This window comes from Centrocercus urophasianus, unplaced genomic scaffold, assembly GCF_019232065.1.
Source record: "Centrocercus urophasianus isolate 14NV4802_14NV808 unplaced genomic scaffold, USGS_Curo_1.0 seq_11, whole genome shotgun sequence".
Lineage (NCBI taxonomy): Eukaryota > Metazoa > Chordata > Aves > Galliformes > Phasianidae > Centrocercus > Centrocercus urophasianus.
Window position 1 is genome coordinate 32,095,616 of NW_024884253.1, and position 16,754 is coordinate 32,112,369.

Below are 16,754 nucleotides of genomic sequence, written 5' to 3' on the forward strand. Positions count from 1 at the left end.
GAACACACAAACTATACGGTCAGTTTTAGGGGATATTCCACTTTCATACTGCTATCTAGTAATCAGCATCTCACTTAATTCCCAATTTGGAATTTTTAGCTGGGTAACAATATAAAATTGGCTTGTTTTAAATTGCTGTGATTTGGGGAGCAAAGAGCAGTGAGGACACAAACACAGGTATCTCATCTATTTCACGAATTTGCGCCCATGACAAGGTGTTCTAAAGCAGACACTTGGCTTCTTCCAAACTCACCTTTTGGTGCTTGCCAGCAAACTGTTTCTAACCAAGCCCCAAGATACAAATTGCTGCATGCTTTCTATGAGCAACTCCAAGACAGTAAGTCAAAGAATTAGGCTTTTCAAAGAGCTGGACATTTACAACAAGTACAGCAACTACGAGCACAACTCAAGCCCCACTGAAACTACTCTCCAACAGGTTAACCTTTTTGAGTTACAGTTTCTGAAATACACCCCAGCCATTTCACCTGGGGACTCAGAGGTTATAGCCACACACACATTCCAAGCATCCCTTTCTGAGCTGTTTCTCAGACTGCACTGTGTATGTCACTAGCTGTTGTCCTTTGGCCAGAAACTCATGACCAGCCTTTAAGCTCTGAATAGCTGCTATCCAATTATATCTTCCTGATTGTTTTTTGGTGGGTTTTTTTCCTTTGTTTTTTGTTTTTGTTTTTTTGTTTTTGACACAAATAAAAGCATCTTTAGCATCTCTCAAGAGGCTTCAAATACTGAGAATTTTCTATGGTCCAGCTCATGAGAAAAACAAGCGTTAGCCCCTAATATCTCAGTTCTGTCCCTAGAATCTGATAACTTGAGCTGTGAACAGACTATGAAAGTACTACAGTAGCAGTAAAGCTTGTGCAAAATGAAACTGACTTTCAGGAGTTATCCTTAAAGTTCCTCAGATGTTTCAAGCAGATATCCATCCCTCTAGCATCAGTTATATATAAAGGGAAAGGACAATTTTACTGTTGGAGTACTGAACTGGGAATCAAGACATCAGATTATATTTCTGGCTCAGCTGCATGCTTCCTCTGGGACACAAAAAATCAAGTTCCACCTCTAAGTTTACCATTTGTAGAACTACTCAGATTTGATTTATTAATGACAGAAATGCACGGAAAGATCTCTGAACACACAAAGAAAAATATTTCAGAACTGCCAGATTATCTGTTCCCTGAACAAAGGTAATACAGTAGGAAAATTATCTGTTTCTTCTACTACTTTGAACATTCATTTGCCGAATGGTGTAGCCTGTCCAACTGCACTGCAATTTCAGAGGACATTGGAAACAAAAAAGTGGTACAACTCTGCAAAGTTTTGTTCCCTAGAAGAGCTCATACTTTGAAGGAAGACAGTGTTTTTCCTTATCATATCAATAAGCTGCTAAAATGACAAGTCAGGTAGGCAGAAAGGGACCTTTAGAGTTCATCTGGCCCAATCACTTCATCAAAACAACATCAACTAGGACAGGCTGCTCAGTCTTGCCCAGCTGAGATTTGAACAAACCATAGATATTCTACAGCCTATGATCAGTCTGGTCCAGTGCTAGATCGCCTTCTTAGCAAGGAGTATTTTGCTCCTCATTATGAGCTGGAATTTCCTACTTATCCATTGCATCTCCTTTGTCTACAGCACATACCCTGAGAGGAAAGTGGCTCCATCTCTGCATCTCCATCAGGGAGCAGTTACAGACAGCAATAAAAATTTCCTGCGACTTTGCTTCTTAAGGTAGAAGAAACCTCATTCTTTCAGCCTCTCTTCACAGATAGCATGCTTTAGGTCCCTCATCATCTTCCTGGACCTCCTCTTGACATTCTCCAGTAAGCAAATTTCTTCTTTAAAGGAGAGCAAAACTTGGCTCACTAAATTCTTTTAACATGCAGAAGACAGGCAGAAGAATCACTTCCTTCAGTCTGCTAACAGCCTGGCTAAAATAGCCCAGAATGCTGACTGCCTTCAGCAATGCAGAAATGCATTCCTGTTCTTGTGCACAAGCACTCAGAAAGGCCTTTCTTTCAAGCTGCTTCTTAGCCTTCCCAGACTACACTAGTGGCACAGGGTTATTCCAGTCCTGGGGTAGGAGCTCTACAGCCTTCAATGAACTTCATGAAGCTCCTCTCAGTACATTGCTACAGCCTGTTGACATCCCAATAGCTGGTTTTCAATCACCACTTCTTCATTCAAAAGCATGAAGGCTGTTTTGAAGATGACCGACCATACAATCTCCCTAAGGACTGAGGTGAGGCTGATGAACTTATACTTCTCCACATCCTCTTCCTTGACCTTCCTGAAGCTGTGCTGGAGACTTGTATTTTCACAGTCTTTTGTAACTCCCCACAATCTCCATGACCATTCAAAGATGAAAGAAAGACTTCACAATGACACTGGCCAGCTCTCTCAGATACATCCCATTAAGACTCAGACTTCTATATATCCACTTGCTTTACGTGTTTTGTAACTGTGCTTCCTTTTGCTGAAGGCAGTAACACCTTCCCACAAAACCAGTGAGTGGGCTTCAACAGGACTACAGGGAACTCTTTTGTGAAAACTCCAGAAGAAAAAGCATGGAGTACCTGAGAATTTTCTGGGCCATAATGATCATGTAGTGATCTAGACAATTACTACGTACAGGGTCACCAACCACCAGACCAGGCTGCCCAGAGCCACATCCAGCCTGGCCTTGAATGCCTCCACAGATGGGGCATCCACAACCTCCTTGGCCAACCTGTTCCAGTGCATCACCACCCTCTGTGTGAAAAACTTCCTCCTAACATCTAACCTAAACCTCCCCTGTCTCAGTTTAAACCCTTTTCCCCTTGTCCTATCACAATCCACCTTCATAAACAGTCATTTACAGAAAACTGGATAAATGTGTATAGTCTAGATTTAAAGCAAGAACGGGAAAATAATTAAAAATCCTGAAAAATAACATCCATGAGTACAGATGAATGCAAACTTGTTCAATATACTTTTATAAGATAAAGCCTAAATTAATAATTTAAATTATCCTGCTCAGCTCTATACTTCATTCATGAGCAGACCAATCCCTTCCCAAACAGAGACATACACTTAACATACAGACATATGGCTAATAGCCCGCTACTGACTGGCAAGTTGCCCCCACCTGTATCTTGGGTCAATTATAGCCAGTTAGGATTTGTTTATTCTGGCCAAAATACATTTCCTTTTTGTTTCCAATGTGAAGAACTTCTCAATTCCCCCTATACAGTAATAATGTCACTAACTTGGAATTCCCTTGTTTTGACAAACTTATTCTTCATACTAACTCTACCAAAAACCTACTAACTTCAGAATGCATAGTTCCAGACCACTTGCTGTTTTAAAATGGTGACAAAAATTGTTCCTGAAAAGATTTGAAAAATACGTCTCCATAAATACTTGAAATCACTTCAAGTGGGATACCATTCGACTGTGTTAGGCTGCACAGGGTAACCGAGTTTGGATTTATGAATGGATGGTTCCTCCAAATTGTCTTTTCTTACATAGCAGCTTACATCAAAATCTTGTGAAATATATGGGCCAGGAGAGCTCAGACTGAACTATAAGGCAGACCAAAGGAATAACTGAAAAACTACAAGCACAATGATATTTATGAATACAGATAAATCAAGAAGTTAAACTGTATAAGATCCTAAGCATGTCACCCTCTTCAGTATGCTGCATCTCAGCCTATAGTAAGTCTTACAAAAAGTTTATTAGATGCTATGAAAAAAAAGATTTCTCTTTTCAGTATTTTAAATGTTTCCCTGAACATGTAAAAAAACCCTTTTTCTTAAAAAGCAGCTTTTCAAAATAGTGTAAGTACATCTGAGAGCAGTAAGGGAAAATCCATTGAAATGTATCAAATATTTATCAGTAGTTCCGTAAATTGTGCTTTCAAACAAGATGATAGATACATGCTTGAAAATACTTTAAAAAAAAATAGTTTTTGCCATTGTTGTACCTTCTGCAAACTGTACAAGGTTCTGTGCTCAGCTAGCAGAGATTTGAGTAGTCTCTTCTTGCTAATTCACTCTACAAAGCAAGCTTTCAATGTTGAGGATGGGGGTTACACAGAATTAAACAGCTTTTAAGCAGTTACCCCTACTCTGACAAAGACCACAGGTGGTGTAATTGATATAGTCAACCAAGCCAAACAAGAATAGAATACTATATTCAGTATTTTGTAATGCCTAGACGTGTTAAAAAACAGCAGAAATTGGAAGTGAATGGAAAAGATATTGACTTTCTATGGTAATTGTACTTGCACTTCCTTTTGACTTTTTGTGATGAAGTAGCCATAGAATGTTGCTTTTCTTTTCCTGAAGAGAAAGGAAATCACATAAGCTTATCAAAAAACGCAGCCAGCTAAAAGCCCTTCCCCTTCCATTCATTTAAATGTCCCTTTTATTAAACGTAATTATGCAAACCATTATGAAGTTACTAATCATTACTGTAATTGAGCTATATATATAACATAACCTGCTTAACACAGATACTCACGCTTACAAAAAAACAACACAAAGCCATAAAAGATCATCTTAAAATGGCTCTTCTGTCAAAGGTCCAACCCTGAATTGCATCATCTGGCATAAGCACTGGGGACAGGACATAACCAGGACAAAACATCCACTGCCAATCTGAAGTGGTAGTGCTGAATTTGACTAAAGCTTATGTGGAGTCTCAGTTACTATTAATCACCTGTCCAGCTAATTAGTCTGCTAAACAATCAGAGAAATACCTACTGAGACAGGAGAAAGGAAAGGCACAGCGTGGCAGGGAAATACAGATCCCAAGGCATCACACAGACATTGTGAAGGCTGGGCAGTAAACCTTATAAACAAGATCCTCTTATGCCCACTGAAAAGCAAGGATTCTGCTTCCTTTAACAGAGCACATTCACAGAAAACAAACCTTTTTTCACTTTAGTGTAAGCAGAAGGGAGACAAGATAGCACAGTAGAATCTAATGGAATTAACCACAGATTTGAGAATTAACTGGCAGAGAAGTACATGAAGAGATTCTGTAAACCATGCTATATTCTATATAACTGGCTGTCTTTTTCTTCTAGCTGCCTCAGGACCTAACAAGTTGCCCAGACCTACGCTATGGGGTTTTGGAACACTTACACAACTGCTAACATCTGCTGCTATTCCTATCAATGTCAAATTTGTCAGAACACAGAACTGCATCAGAAAAACAATCCTTATCATGTATAAATAAACTCTACTTCCACAGCTTCCCCCAAAAGTACCAAATGTACTAGATCTAACGGACATCCAATTTCTATTCTTAAGTTGAATCTTTTTCCTTAAGCATATTTTAACGAATTGTATTTTGCCTATATCCCTGCAACATACCTCCGTTTGCCTTTATTGATTCAATATCAGCAAGAAATAAAGCTATAACTAAGCCTCAAACCAAGTTACAAAGTAACAAATTAAGCCAGCCACTATTCAGTACCTCTCTATTATCAAACAATATTTAAATTCTCAGCAACTTCTAACTCCAGTTTTACTGGTTTCTTTACTACTGATATGTTGAGATTTCAGATGAGTACCCAATGTTACGTAGAAAATGAAACTTCCTAAGAAAGCATAAAGCTAATTACTTATAAAACTTTTTAATAATTCATTAAAACGTCAAGTATATTCCTCAGCATAAAATACTGGATCAACAATAATCTTGGAAAAGCTTACTTGGCTTTACTCTACTTAACTAATCATGCTATTTCTGAAGGAAAACATGAAAAATTCACTATGTTACACAGAGAGAGCAAAATAAGTACTTCTTCATTTTCTGAAAAGAATGAAATAGATGAGGTATACATCCCCTCCAGAGAGAACTTAGTGGGAAAATAAATAAAGAAATAAATAAATGAACAGTTCTCTCTTCTTCTCTATTCAGATACAGCTTCTACTTCATTGGAAAACAGAGTTTTCTCTCTTGGAAGATGACATGACTACCAGAGAAGTATGACCCAGCATCAGAAAAATCCCAATTGTTATTTTAGCCAGCGAAACATTAATATTTTGCAATTGAAACCTCATACTTTAGGCCATAATAAACTCCACCTGGAGATACAATTTTCAAAAATGCTTTAGTGCCTCAGCTAAATTCTCCATCAGTAGATACAGCTATTTCAAGAAATACTGAATGTTAACAAGAACAAAAACTCAGGTAATGAAATGACAGTCCAAGTATTTTAGTGAAATGTTTGAAGGAAAAGTTTAAGCTCCTCTTCCTGATTTCCTGAGTGTATCTACTCCCTCTTACATTGCTGTGACTATTGGGGGACTTCAGTTTATCCAACTCATGTACATCTGCAGACCTCATTCAAGTGGACCTAAAATTGTTACTGCTCAGTATTATTGATATATCCACATGCTACCATATTTTATTCCAGGAAGATTCAGGCGAACTGAAAACAAACAAATCTTTTCACACTGATGTGATCTGTGATGAAAGCAGATTAAAAACAATACTGTATTTACAAAGCATAAAAACAAGAAGAGGGTAATGACCTCACATGGGAACAATTCAGCTCCATCTATCTAGCCAAATAATGAACCTATTAAATCTGCTTTGCACTTCATAGACTCGTAGACTTCTGAAAAGAGTACACAAACCAACTGGAGAATGAACCATCACAACAGAACAAGATAACAAGAGCATTTTAATTAACCATTAAGAAATCTGTCTTTGGTGAGACACTTTTTAATCTCTGAAGAACCTAAATAATTTTAACAAATAATAGACATCCCCCAGGAACATGATCAAAGCATTTCCCATGTAAACATACACCAGCAAAGCTAATCCCTCCTTAAAATCTCTTCATTCTCCAGCCAGCCACCAGTTGTAGCAGATAAACATCATTCCCCACCATGATTATCAACAACACGGGTTTCCTCTTCCCACTGTGCAGTTAAATCAGGTTTACCCTCTTCCTTCCACATCTGCTTATATTACATACTGCCCATTGCAACTGCGAATTTTTGCCTCAGCCAAAGGGCAGTGCATGTTATCAATTCTCTTCAAAAGACACACAAAGTATTCAAGAACAAGAGCCAGGTATGGCATGACGTATGTCATACTTCCTCACAAATCCCATACATGTGTTGTCCCTGAACAATGGATGGAAGAAAATTGAATTTTTCTGTCTCTTAATATAACTGCTTTCTCAACTGGGTATGCAAACAAAATGACAATTTCAGTCCAAATGGGAGAAAAGTTAGCTCTCTTGTCCACTGCTACAGCTCCACAGGAACCATACACATCATAAAACACTACGTTCTGTAGCCCTGCAGAAGAAATAAGCCCTGACACCACACTTGTTTTAAGTGACTATTCCGGTTCCTATCAACAAGGAAACCAAGCTTCTAGTACAGTGAGATCCACTGACATTGTTGAGACCTGGAAGCCAAGCTATTAACTTTCAGTGGAACTTCAACATCTTGAGCTGTCTCTAGTTTAATAAGGAGCCTGCAAAATAGGATAGGATTTGGACAGAAAAACAGTCATCACTGAGATCCCACACTATTATGTGGAGGAATCACTTCAGTCTGGTTCCAGTCCACACTCATTAATACCCAACACACTCAAAGAGAAAATCTTTCATCTTCATCCATAAGGAACCCAGCCTGTATGCCCTAGACAACTTCATGATGAGAAGATCTAGCCTCTGGACCAAGAAACAACTAAGAAACAAGCACAGTGATGACATGTATTGGATGGGATTGGTCTTCATTCTGGAGATTACTCCAGAGTTGTTCCCCTCCCGAAATCCACCACTATGCTCAACAGCAGTTGCAGTTGACGTGCTAAGGGAAAGCTCAGAAAATATTTCCTCAAACCAAGGCTAAGGTACAATTAAAGAGCACGACATCTCCCTGTGAAGAATTTAGATCTCTGAACTATCACTTGAGTTCTGTTCACAAACATTAATGAATATTTAAAAAAAAAAAAAAAATGACATAACTATGCATAACTCCAATGTTCCTCCTTTCCTCCACGCGACTTTTATTTCTTTTTTACAGTAGGTAAAATCTGATAGTTAAAAGGAAACAAAATAAAACACAATTGCACAGCCACCTTCTCAAATATGCACGTTAAATGTTAAGAAATAAAATAGAAAACATATTGGACCATTTACCATTTTTCATGGTTCTGCTGAGGATAAACATATGGGGAAAATAAGCTACTCTGTAGATCTTATTTCACTCCTGTGTCTGTGCTTTTATTCTCCCCGTCACAGCCAAGTTGAGAGTTTCCTCTTTCATGATAATAAGCTGAAAGTTCACAGATCTCAGAGCAGCAAAGCAGGAAATTTGCAGTATGAAGGATTTCCCCTCTTCAATAGGACAGGGGAGAAGAGGAAAGTACATGGGGCTACTGTGAAAGATCCGCAAAGTTAACAAGATGAGTACTGAAGGATGCAGTTTAGTGGCACAATGGCAGTGAGGGGTTGATGGTTGGACTTGGTGATCTTAGCGGTCTTTTCCAATCTTAATGATCCCATGAGTTGGACATACTCATCTCAGGAGGTCCTGAGGTGACGCTCTGGCACTTTGCACGAAAGAAACACCACACGCATCTGTTTAGTCATCGTTGTTCCTCTGTTTTTCCTCAGAGGGTGAAAACTGGCTTCCCAGCTGGGGGCTACCTGGCACAACACTCACCCACACCGACAGCCAGCTGCAGGGGAAGCAAGGGCTGCTGCAGCCCGGCTTGCCCACAGCGCGCTACCTTCCAGCTGACCCCGCATCACAAGACAGGAACGAGGCCACATGTGGCTTTAACGCCAAGCAGCTGCTCCACACCAGCACCCCTCCGTCCCCGCCTGACCCCGCCCCGATGCCTTTCGGGGACTATTGCAAAGAGCAGAACGGACGCGAGCCCCGCAGCCGGGACAGACCCGAACGCAGCACGCTGCCCCCCAGCCCCGTGCCCGGAGAAGTGAGGTCATCCGGGCGGGCTCCAGAGGGGGGCAGCCGTTGAGTACCCGCTCCGCAGCCGTTTCGAAGCGCCTCAGCCCCGCTCCCCCCTCAGCGCAGCTCGGCGGCAGCGAACGGCTTTCCCGGCGGGGAAGGGCCCCGCCACCTCCCTGCGGGCTGAGGCGAGCCGAGCCCCCCGCGCTGCTCACCGACACCAGGAACTCCAGCGTGCCCACGTAGTCCCGCTCCGTCTTGAGCAGCTCGCTGAGGACGCACACGCGCAGGCGAAGCTGCTTCTCCAAGTCCTTCCCGCTCTCTCCCTTGCCTTCCCCTTTGCTTTCTTCCGTCATGGTGCGGCGCGGAATAGCGGGGCTCGCAGCCGGGCTGCCGGCGAGAACAACAAAAGAGCCCGCGGAGCTGCGCGGCCGGGCCCAGCCCCCGCGGGTGCCCTGGCACGGAGCAGCCCCAGCTCCGGCTTCTGGAGCCGCCCGAGCTCCGCAGGCGAGTAGCCTGCCCGGTGCGCGCTCCTTTCCCGTCAGGAAGGGGACGCAGCCCGGAGGAAACGAGCGGTCACTGGTTCCCAGCTCGCCCCGTTCGCTGAGAGGCTGGAAAGCCTCCGCCGCAGCCCAGACTTGGACATTAATCAAAAGCTCTGTATCCATGTGACTCCAACCCCTTCCCCCCCTGCGCTAAATCTCAGGAAAAAGGAAAGGAAACAACTTCGGGGAAGATTGCGTGCCAGCAGCTGCCTGTTTCGCACACAAGCTGCGAGCTCCGGTTTGAGGCTAATTGCAGATCTCCAGCAACACAGCACAAGAATTATAAAAATGTCCCAGAGAGCTGGCTGGCCAGGGAACCGGCAGTTGTTTGTGGTTTGTTCCAATCCTCAGCAAAAAAAGCCATTTCTGCTTCCCCTTTCACACCTTCCCACGATGCAAATAGTACAAATATACTCACGTGTGACTGCGTGTTGCACTCTGCTTCTGAACAAATACAGAGGTGAGAACATCTATGTGCTAAGTAGAGGCAAACAGTATATTCTACAGAAAAGTTCTTCTGACATACTTGTTGTTTGTTGAAACACAGTTCTATAAAATCCCCAGGTTACAGTTGTCTTGTCCACTCTGGAAGTCCAGATTTTCATAATACATTGTAAGAAGAAAAGAGATGCAATAACTTTTTCAGTCAGTAACAACTATATAACTACCCCATACAAGAGGAAATGTGTGGGGCACTGAGGGATGTGGTTTTGTGGACACAGCAGTCATGAATTGATGGTTGGACTAGTTGATCTTAATTGGTCATTTCCAACCTTAATGATCCTGTGATCTTTCATTTCTTGAAATGTCAGGATGCTACAGTGTGAATTTTGAGCTCATTGGTGAAAAGCTGAAGGTTTCTCTTCAGTCTGAAACTGGAAAGAAAACTCGCATACTCACGTTCCATATTCAAGTGCCTAAACCTGCAACATCCTAAAAGGAAGGAAGAAAAGAGAAACAAGCGTAAAATTTCTACAGCCACAGTGCAAACTGACACAGCTAGAAGAATCCCTAGCGGGACAGCATAGGGAAAGACATTTGCATTCTGATAATGAAAAATCATGTAGCTGTCAGCCTCAGACTTCCATTGGGAAACAGCAAATACAGTTCTCACAAGACATTTCTCTGCATGCTGAAATGAAAATGCAGGGAATCTGTACACACTGAAAGAAACAGGCATTCACACCCTTTTCTAAACACAACACATCACCCTCCCACTAGGCAAGCTTGCACACTAGCTTGCATGCTTGCTTACTGAGCTTGCCCTTCAGTGAAGTTTAGGACTCACATTCCAAAAACAGACGTTCTGATTTTCATGAAAATCAGAACTTCATGTTTTTGAGAAGCTTATTCCCCTGCCAAATCTGTTCACGTGGACTGATGGGTTCAAAACAGACTGGAACAGAAGCTAATACAGTCCAATCATTGAAGCTTTTTTCCTTAGGAAACCTGCCTGAAATAAACTGGTGGTTGACTGGAGACTTTCCTCACCCTCTCAGGTGGAATCCACCGCAGTGGCACAGACCCAAAGTTCCAAAAGTCTGTGGTGTATGCCTTGGACCTGAGGAGGAGATTAAATGCTTCACACTTGCTTGCACTAGCACCAAAAGGGCTGATGCCGTGGTAGTAAGAAAAAAAAAGTCCATGATGGAACCAGTTTTCTTAAGTGATAACTACCTAACTACCAAAGAGATCCAAAACCCCTGGAGAAGAACACAAAGCCACTGCTTTCCTCATTCCTAAAAACACGCAGGTGCCTTATCTCAGCCAGATACCTCAAAATAGTTACATTTCGTGTCAGAAAGCACCATCTCTTCCCCCTGGGAGTGCAGGTTCTGGATTTGGACATTCCCTTTTACTCTTGCCTTAGACAGTTGTCCCACTACTTTTCACAGCCTGCATGCATTCTCACAGATCTAGATGAAGGCTAGAGGAGTCAGGAGCAGCAGCCTAGGGTTGTTTTCTCATCATCTAGAGCAATAAGAATTCCTTTCCTTCAAATATTTATCATCATATTTGCAGGATCTCTTAAGTTTAAGTGATCCTGTCTGTGTCTACATTTCTGTGATCCTCACACACTCTTGCTCCTTAATTCAAGTATGCTCCATCTATTTGGGCCAGCAAAAGCATTACTGACAATACAGAAGAGAGTTTTATGACTACTTCAAGCCACTGAACACAAAGCCCACAGGAGATACACAGTGACAGGGAAAGGTTCTAAATACCAGACACAATCTATGAAAAAACATACAATCATACAAGCTTCATCAATTTTCCTGATAACTTGCCTGAAGTACTAAAAACAAAGACAAATTGCTCTTTTCCCCCCTAGTCTCAAGGAAAAGCTAAATTGCTCCAACTGTTGTTTTCATGCCAATAAAACTGGAAAGAATAAAATGAAAGGTAAGACATGCACACATGATAAAAATTCAGCTCAAATAAGGCGTAAGCAATGGAAAACCAGGTTTTGTCCTGTATTTTACCAGGGAACCTGAATAATAGATAGCACCACCTGTATAAAGACATCACAAAAAACAGATTCTTCCCACTGATCAGTGCTATACCAACATCTCTTCAGAATGCATCAAGAGTTATTCTGGTCCAAAGGTACTTGAGGGCCAAGTCTGAATTAAAGAGTCCCAGTGAAAAAAAATATAGCACCACACAGCTTTTGGCCTGCTTATGAAATCACATGATCATTAGGTATGGACAGGACCTCTCAAGACCTTCTAGTTCACCCCCATACGCTCAGGCAGCATCACCTACAGCAGGCTGCCCAGGACAGCAGGAAGGATTGTCCCAATCTAGTTTTGATCATCTCCACAGATGGGGACTCCTCCCTCTGGACAACTTGTGTCATCGTGTGACAAGTGTTGCACAGCATTTCCTCTCATGTTCAATGAGAATTTAATGTGCTCGTTCCCTGCTTTTCTTTCAGTAAGCACTTATGAGAATGATCTGGCTCCTGTACTCTCCCATATTTCAAAACATTGATAAAACTGCTCATAAGCTATTCTCCAAGCTGAATGTTATTATCATCTCTCTCACTTTCCTCATATGTAAGATGCTCCAGTCCCTTACTTATCTTTGTGGTCCTATCAGATAACTTGGAACTAGCTTCCTTTCCAGATATTAAGCCCCTAACGCATAAGAGACTGTTGTATTTAAAGGTCAGAGATCTGCCACAAGATCTGTGTACTCTATGGGAAAATTACATGGGTTTCTTTATTTGCTGCTACTGAACAATGGCTGCCAGTGCAGGAGATTTCCAGAATCCCAGGTAAAAGCAATCAAATATTCTGCCGGGTATCCTGTCATGTCACACCATTGTAGAGGAGTCTTCAGTCTAGCTGGTAACTTTAAATTGTCTTCTGAGAAAGCCAAAATAAATTTCTGAAGCTGTATCAATAGATGGGACTGCTTACTTCATAAGCTTTTCCACTAACACCAAAACCTTCTCTCTCCAAGCTCAGTTTTCCAGAAGGGCAGAAAAACCAGTCTAGCAGAAGCAAGCCATTTCTGCTGTCCTTGTAGAAGACTCTATAGGGAGGTTCCTTTTCTCTGTGTAATCTTGAAAATGTAGCAGTTTCTCCCAGTCTAAGCTCCCTAAACTGTCCATGCAATGCAGAAATTGCTATCAAAGCTGTCAGAACTAGGTGTTTTAGCAGTGTACTACCAGAATTAGAAATACACACAAATGTTTAAGAGAACCATCCAAGAAATGTTATTAAGAAGCAACATTCCAAAGTCCATCTGAATAAAACTACTCTGTTTACAGGTGTCTAGTACTGTATTAAACAATGAAAAGGTTACTATGTAAGAGACTAACTGTAAACCGTTATGGGCTAAGCTTGACACACTGCAGTGTATCATTCACCACAAAGTTTACATTGAACAAATCTTTGTGGCCACAAATTTAAAAAACAAGGTCATTATTTGTACATATTGGAGCAAAGTACTCACTTTTGTAATCTTCCTTCGTGGCATTTCTTAAGGAAGAAGAAAATACTCTAACCACAAAGACATTTAAATGGCCCCAACCTCCATAAGATTGCTTACAGTGAGCTCATGTAATCAAAAGATTTCTTCAAGTATTCTGACTGCCAACCAACTCCCCACAAAAAAAAAAAAAAAAAAAAAAAATAAAAAAATAAAAAAATCCTAGACTGCTATTACTGTCCAAGCTTGAATATGCTGGACTTCACCACACACATTTTCCACAAACTGCTAGTAATGGTACATATCTGTATAAAAGGCTTTTAATTGTTTTATTCCATCCAGCACAGGAGATGCAGCAAACAAACCTGACATTCAGCTTTCCTGTGCAAGTAAAGAACTGCTGCACAATTTATTCAAAAATTTAGATTATAACTTCATGTAATTGAAGGAGTGGTTTTTGCTATTAGAATCAATTGTACCTTTAAGAAACACTGCAGCAAGAAGCCATACAAGCGTCAAAATGGCAAACAATCACTACAGATGGTTGGTTGTTTTTTTTTTAGAACACCTAATGTCAGCCAGCATGCCTCCAGAACCTCATGACAGTAGTGATGTTAGCTCACACACCTTTGAACCTACTAAAAAAAAAAAAAAAAAAAAAAAAGCATGAAATAACATGGCCAGATCATCTCAGGAAATTGTTAGTTTAGGAAAAAAGACCTCACGTGAAGCTAGTAAAAATGCTGTCCACTAGGTTCAACACCAGTTTCGTGTACCTTGATGAAAGTCATTTAAACAAAATCTATTTCATGTCTGCACAGAAGGATAGAACGGACAGCTGGGGACAATTAACTCCACCTCCATTTCAAGAGGACATCAGATTGATTACAGACTCTTCACACTAGATATTTAACAGCCTCTTTTAAAACTGATATGAAATTGAAAGAAAATTAATTACTAACCACGCCAGTTGAAATAAGCCGAATACAGTTTATCCAATTAATTTTATAGAACCTTACATCTTGGTGAGAAGTAAAACAAATAAGCCTAGGAGTATGCAAGGTCTTTCATGTTGCGAGTCAGATTTATATCACTCTGCACTCTACATGGGAAAAAAATACACAACTGATTCATTAAAGCACCTTTTTTGATCTGCTGTGACTTGGAAGCACTGCAGAACAATCAAAGAGGCTGAGGAACAAGGCGTTACATGGAACCTGACAAACATAACTCAATCACATTTTGAGCTTTTTGAAAAAGGACAGTAAAGCAAAAATGAATATAAAGAAAACATAGTGAGTTTCCATTTAATTTACTTCAAGGTATAAATAATTTTAAAAATCTAGTAGTAAAAAGCTACCTAAGAGCAAAGCATCACAATCGATGTTTTAAACTCCTTGGACAGCTTACACTAGGAATATAAACTTGAACTATTGGTTACAGAAATAGTCTTTAAAAACTTCCAACCAGAAATCTTTAAGTGAGAATTATGTTCTAGCAAGCTCTCCAAAGACAATATCCTGTTTATAGTCAAGTAGAAGACAGGATTAAGTAAGTTCCAGCACTAGGAGTTGAACCATTAGCCATATAAATGCAAACTCAGCTTAAAATGTTCTTGATACAAAACATTATCAAGACAGTTTCCCTGTAATTTTATTAATCTGAGTGAGAAACTTCTGTCCCACAAAGTGCAAAAGACTTGCTACTGTTGTTCCGAAGTTAATACACTAAGTGTATTCAACAAATCTTTGTTTTGCTGTCTAGAAAACTGGGTTTTCTCATTGTTTTAACACTTACTCTCATACAATGACTTAGATTATTTTTTCAGCTTTTTCCTAATGTGTAAAAAAGGTTACTAATTTTTCATCATAGCAAGCACAGTGTAAGGCACTGTCAATATTTGCTGAAAATCTTCATACTAGAACAAGAAAGGCTGCTAATTCAGTATAAAATGTGTATATCTTGCTTTGGTTTCCAGGTGAAATTAAATTGTCATAATACTCAAATATTAACAACTGAAAGACCAGGACAAAAACCCCTAAATTCCCACTTTGTCAGAAATTATTTTGTGCAGGCACTTGCATGTTTCAGGTGGGGGTGGGAAGACAAGGAGAGGTAACATAAAGCAGATGTTGAGAAACAAGCTATACATACACGTAAGCAAAATGCAGGTCACAGTGGTAACATCAGCACAAACAAACAGCATTTGACAAGTTGCATGATTTCCATTTTGCTTTAACTAACTGATACTTGCATTGTATCTGTTTGCTTCTGCCAAAGCAAGAGTCAATACAGACTGTTCAAGTTATGATGTGCTACAAGGTATGTGGCAGCAAAGCTGCTTTTTGCTCCTAGTTTCTTTTGTCATGCAACAACTTCCACGGATAATAAAGAACAGCTGAGATGCTAAGTTCACTAGTTAAAGTACAGAACAAACTGTCAGTATCCACCAGAGATTTAATGCTGATGATACCCAAAGCAGATATTTTCTATTTCCAAGCCCCTGAAGAGTATAAGCATAGAGCAAGGAGTAGTTTGAAAGCATTCCAAGTTAGAGGTTCTAGCAAAACCAATAAATCAAGAAAAGATGAACTTTACATTACACTGAAAAACTCTTGTTTTATTTTGATGGGCCTAATTTCTTTATCGAGCTGAAAGAATGATAACTACCACGAAGAAACCTAAGTAAACATATTGTTCTTCAGTAGGATTGTTACTGTTAGATTAAGAGTCTGAAAAATTAATCCTTAAAAATCTTCTTTTCATCAAAATTAACTAGCAGAGAAATGGTAGAACTGGACACACTGAGTACAACTGATAACTACTAAGTTCTATATAAAATTTTTCTGTGAAGAAATGAAGCCGTTCCATTTATGAAAGCAGGATTTTCATGAAGTTTGAATAGTAAGTTTACCAAAGCAGCAACTTTCTTTAAAGCAAATTATCTTACAGACTGTGGTTTGTATGTTCTGATATTCTCTCTCCATTTGTTGATAATCAAAGATTCTGCAGCCAAAGCCACGTGCTTTAATCATGAAACAAAACAGCACAAAGTTTGATCAGTGGCCAACACAAATCATTATAACTCTATTAATTTTGCTCACCATTAAAGATTCAAATGAAATACGGACTAGCAATCTAATCATACTTGAACTATTACCCATTTATTTTAACTATGTAAGTACAAAAAGAACAATCATGACCAGGATTTGCAGTAGTTACTTGGCAGAAAAGTTGCTATTTTATAGTGCATTCCTACAACATTTTTCTTCTTGGGGAAGATAGGAAAAGGATGAAAAGCATTAAAAACGAAAAAGAAAAA

The 16,754-nt window shown here is 40.1% G+C and overlaps 1 protein-coding gene across 1 annotated transcript in view; it reads right to left on the minus strand.

Annotated features, from left to right (window-relative positions):
- Positions 1-9,346, minus strand: part of PREX2 (phosphatidylinositol-3,4,5-trisphosphate dependent Rac exchange factor 2) — a 167,027-nt gene extending 157,681 nt beyond the window's left edge. The window contains exon 1 of the mRNA XM_042808631.1: positions 9,164-9,346. Within this exon, the coding sequence (XP_042664565.1) occupies positions 9,164-9,304 (141 nt within the window). The 5' untranslated portion in view covers positions 9,305-9,346. The remainder of the gene's footprint in view (positions 1-9,163) is intronic.
- Between the last annotated feature and the right edge of the window lie 7,408 nt (positions 9,347-16,754).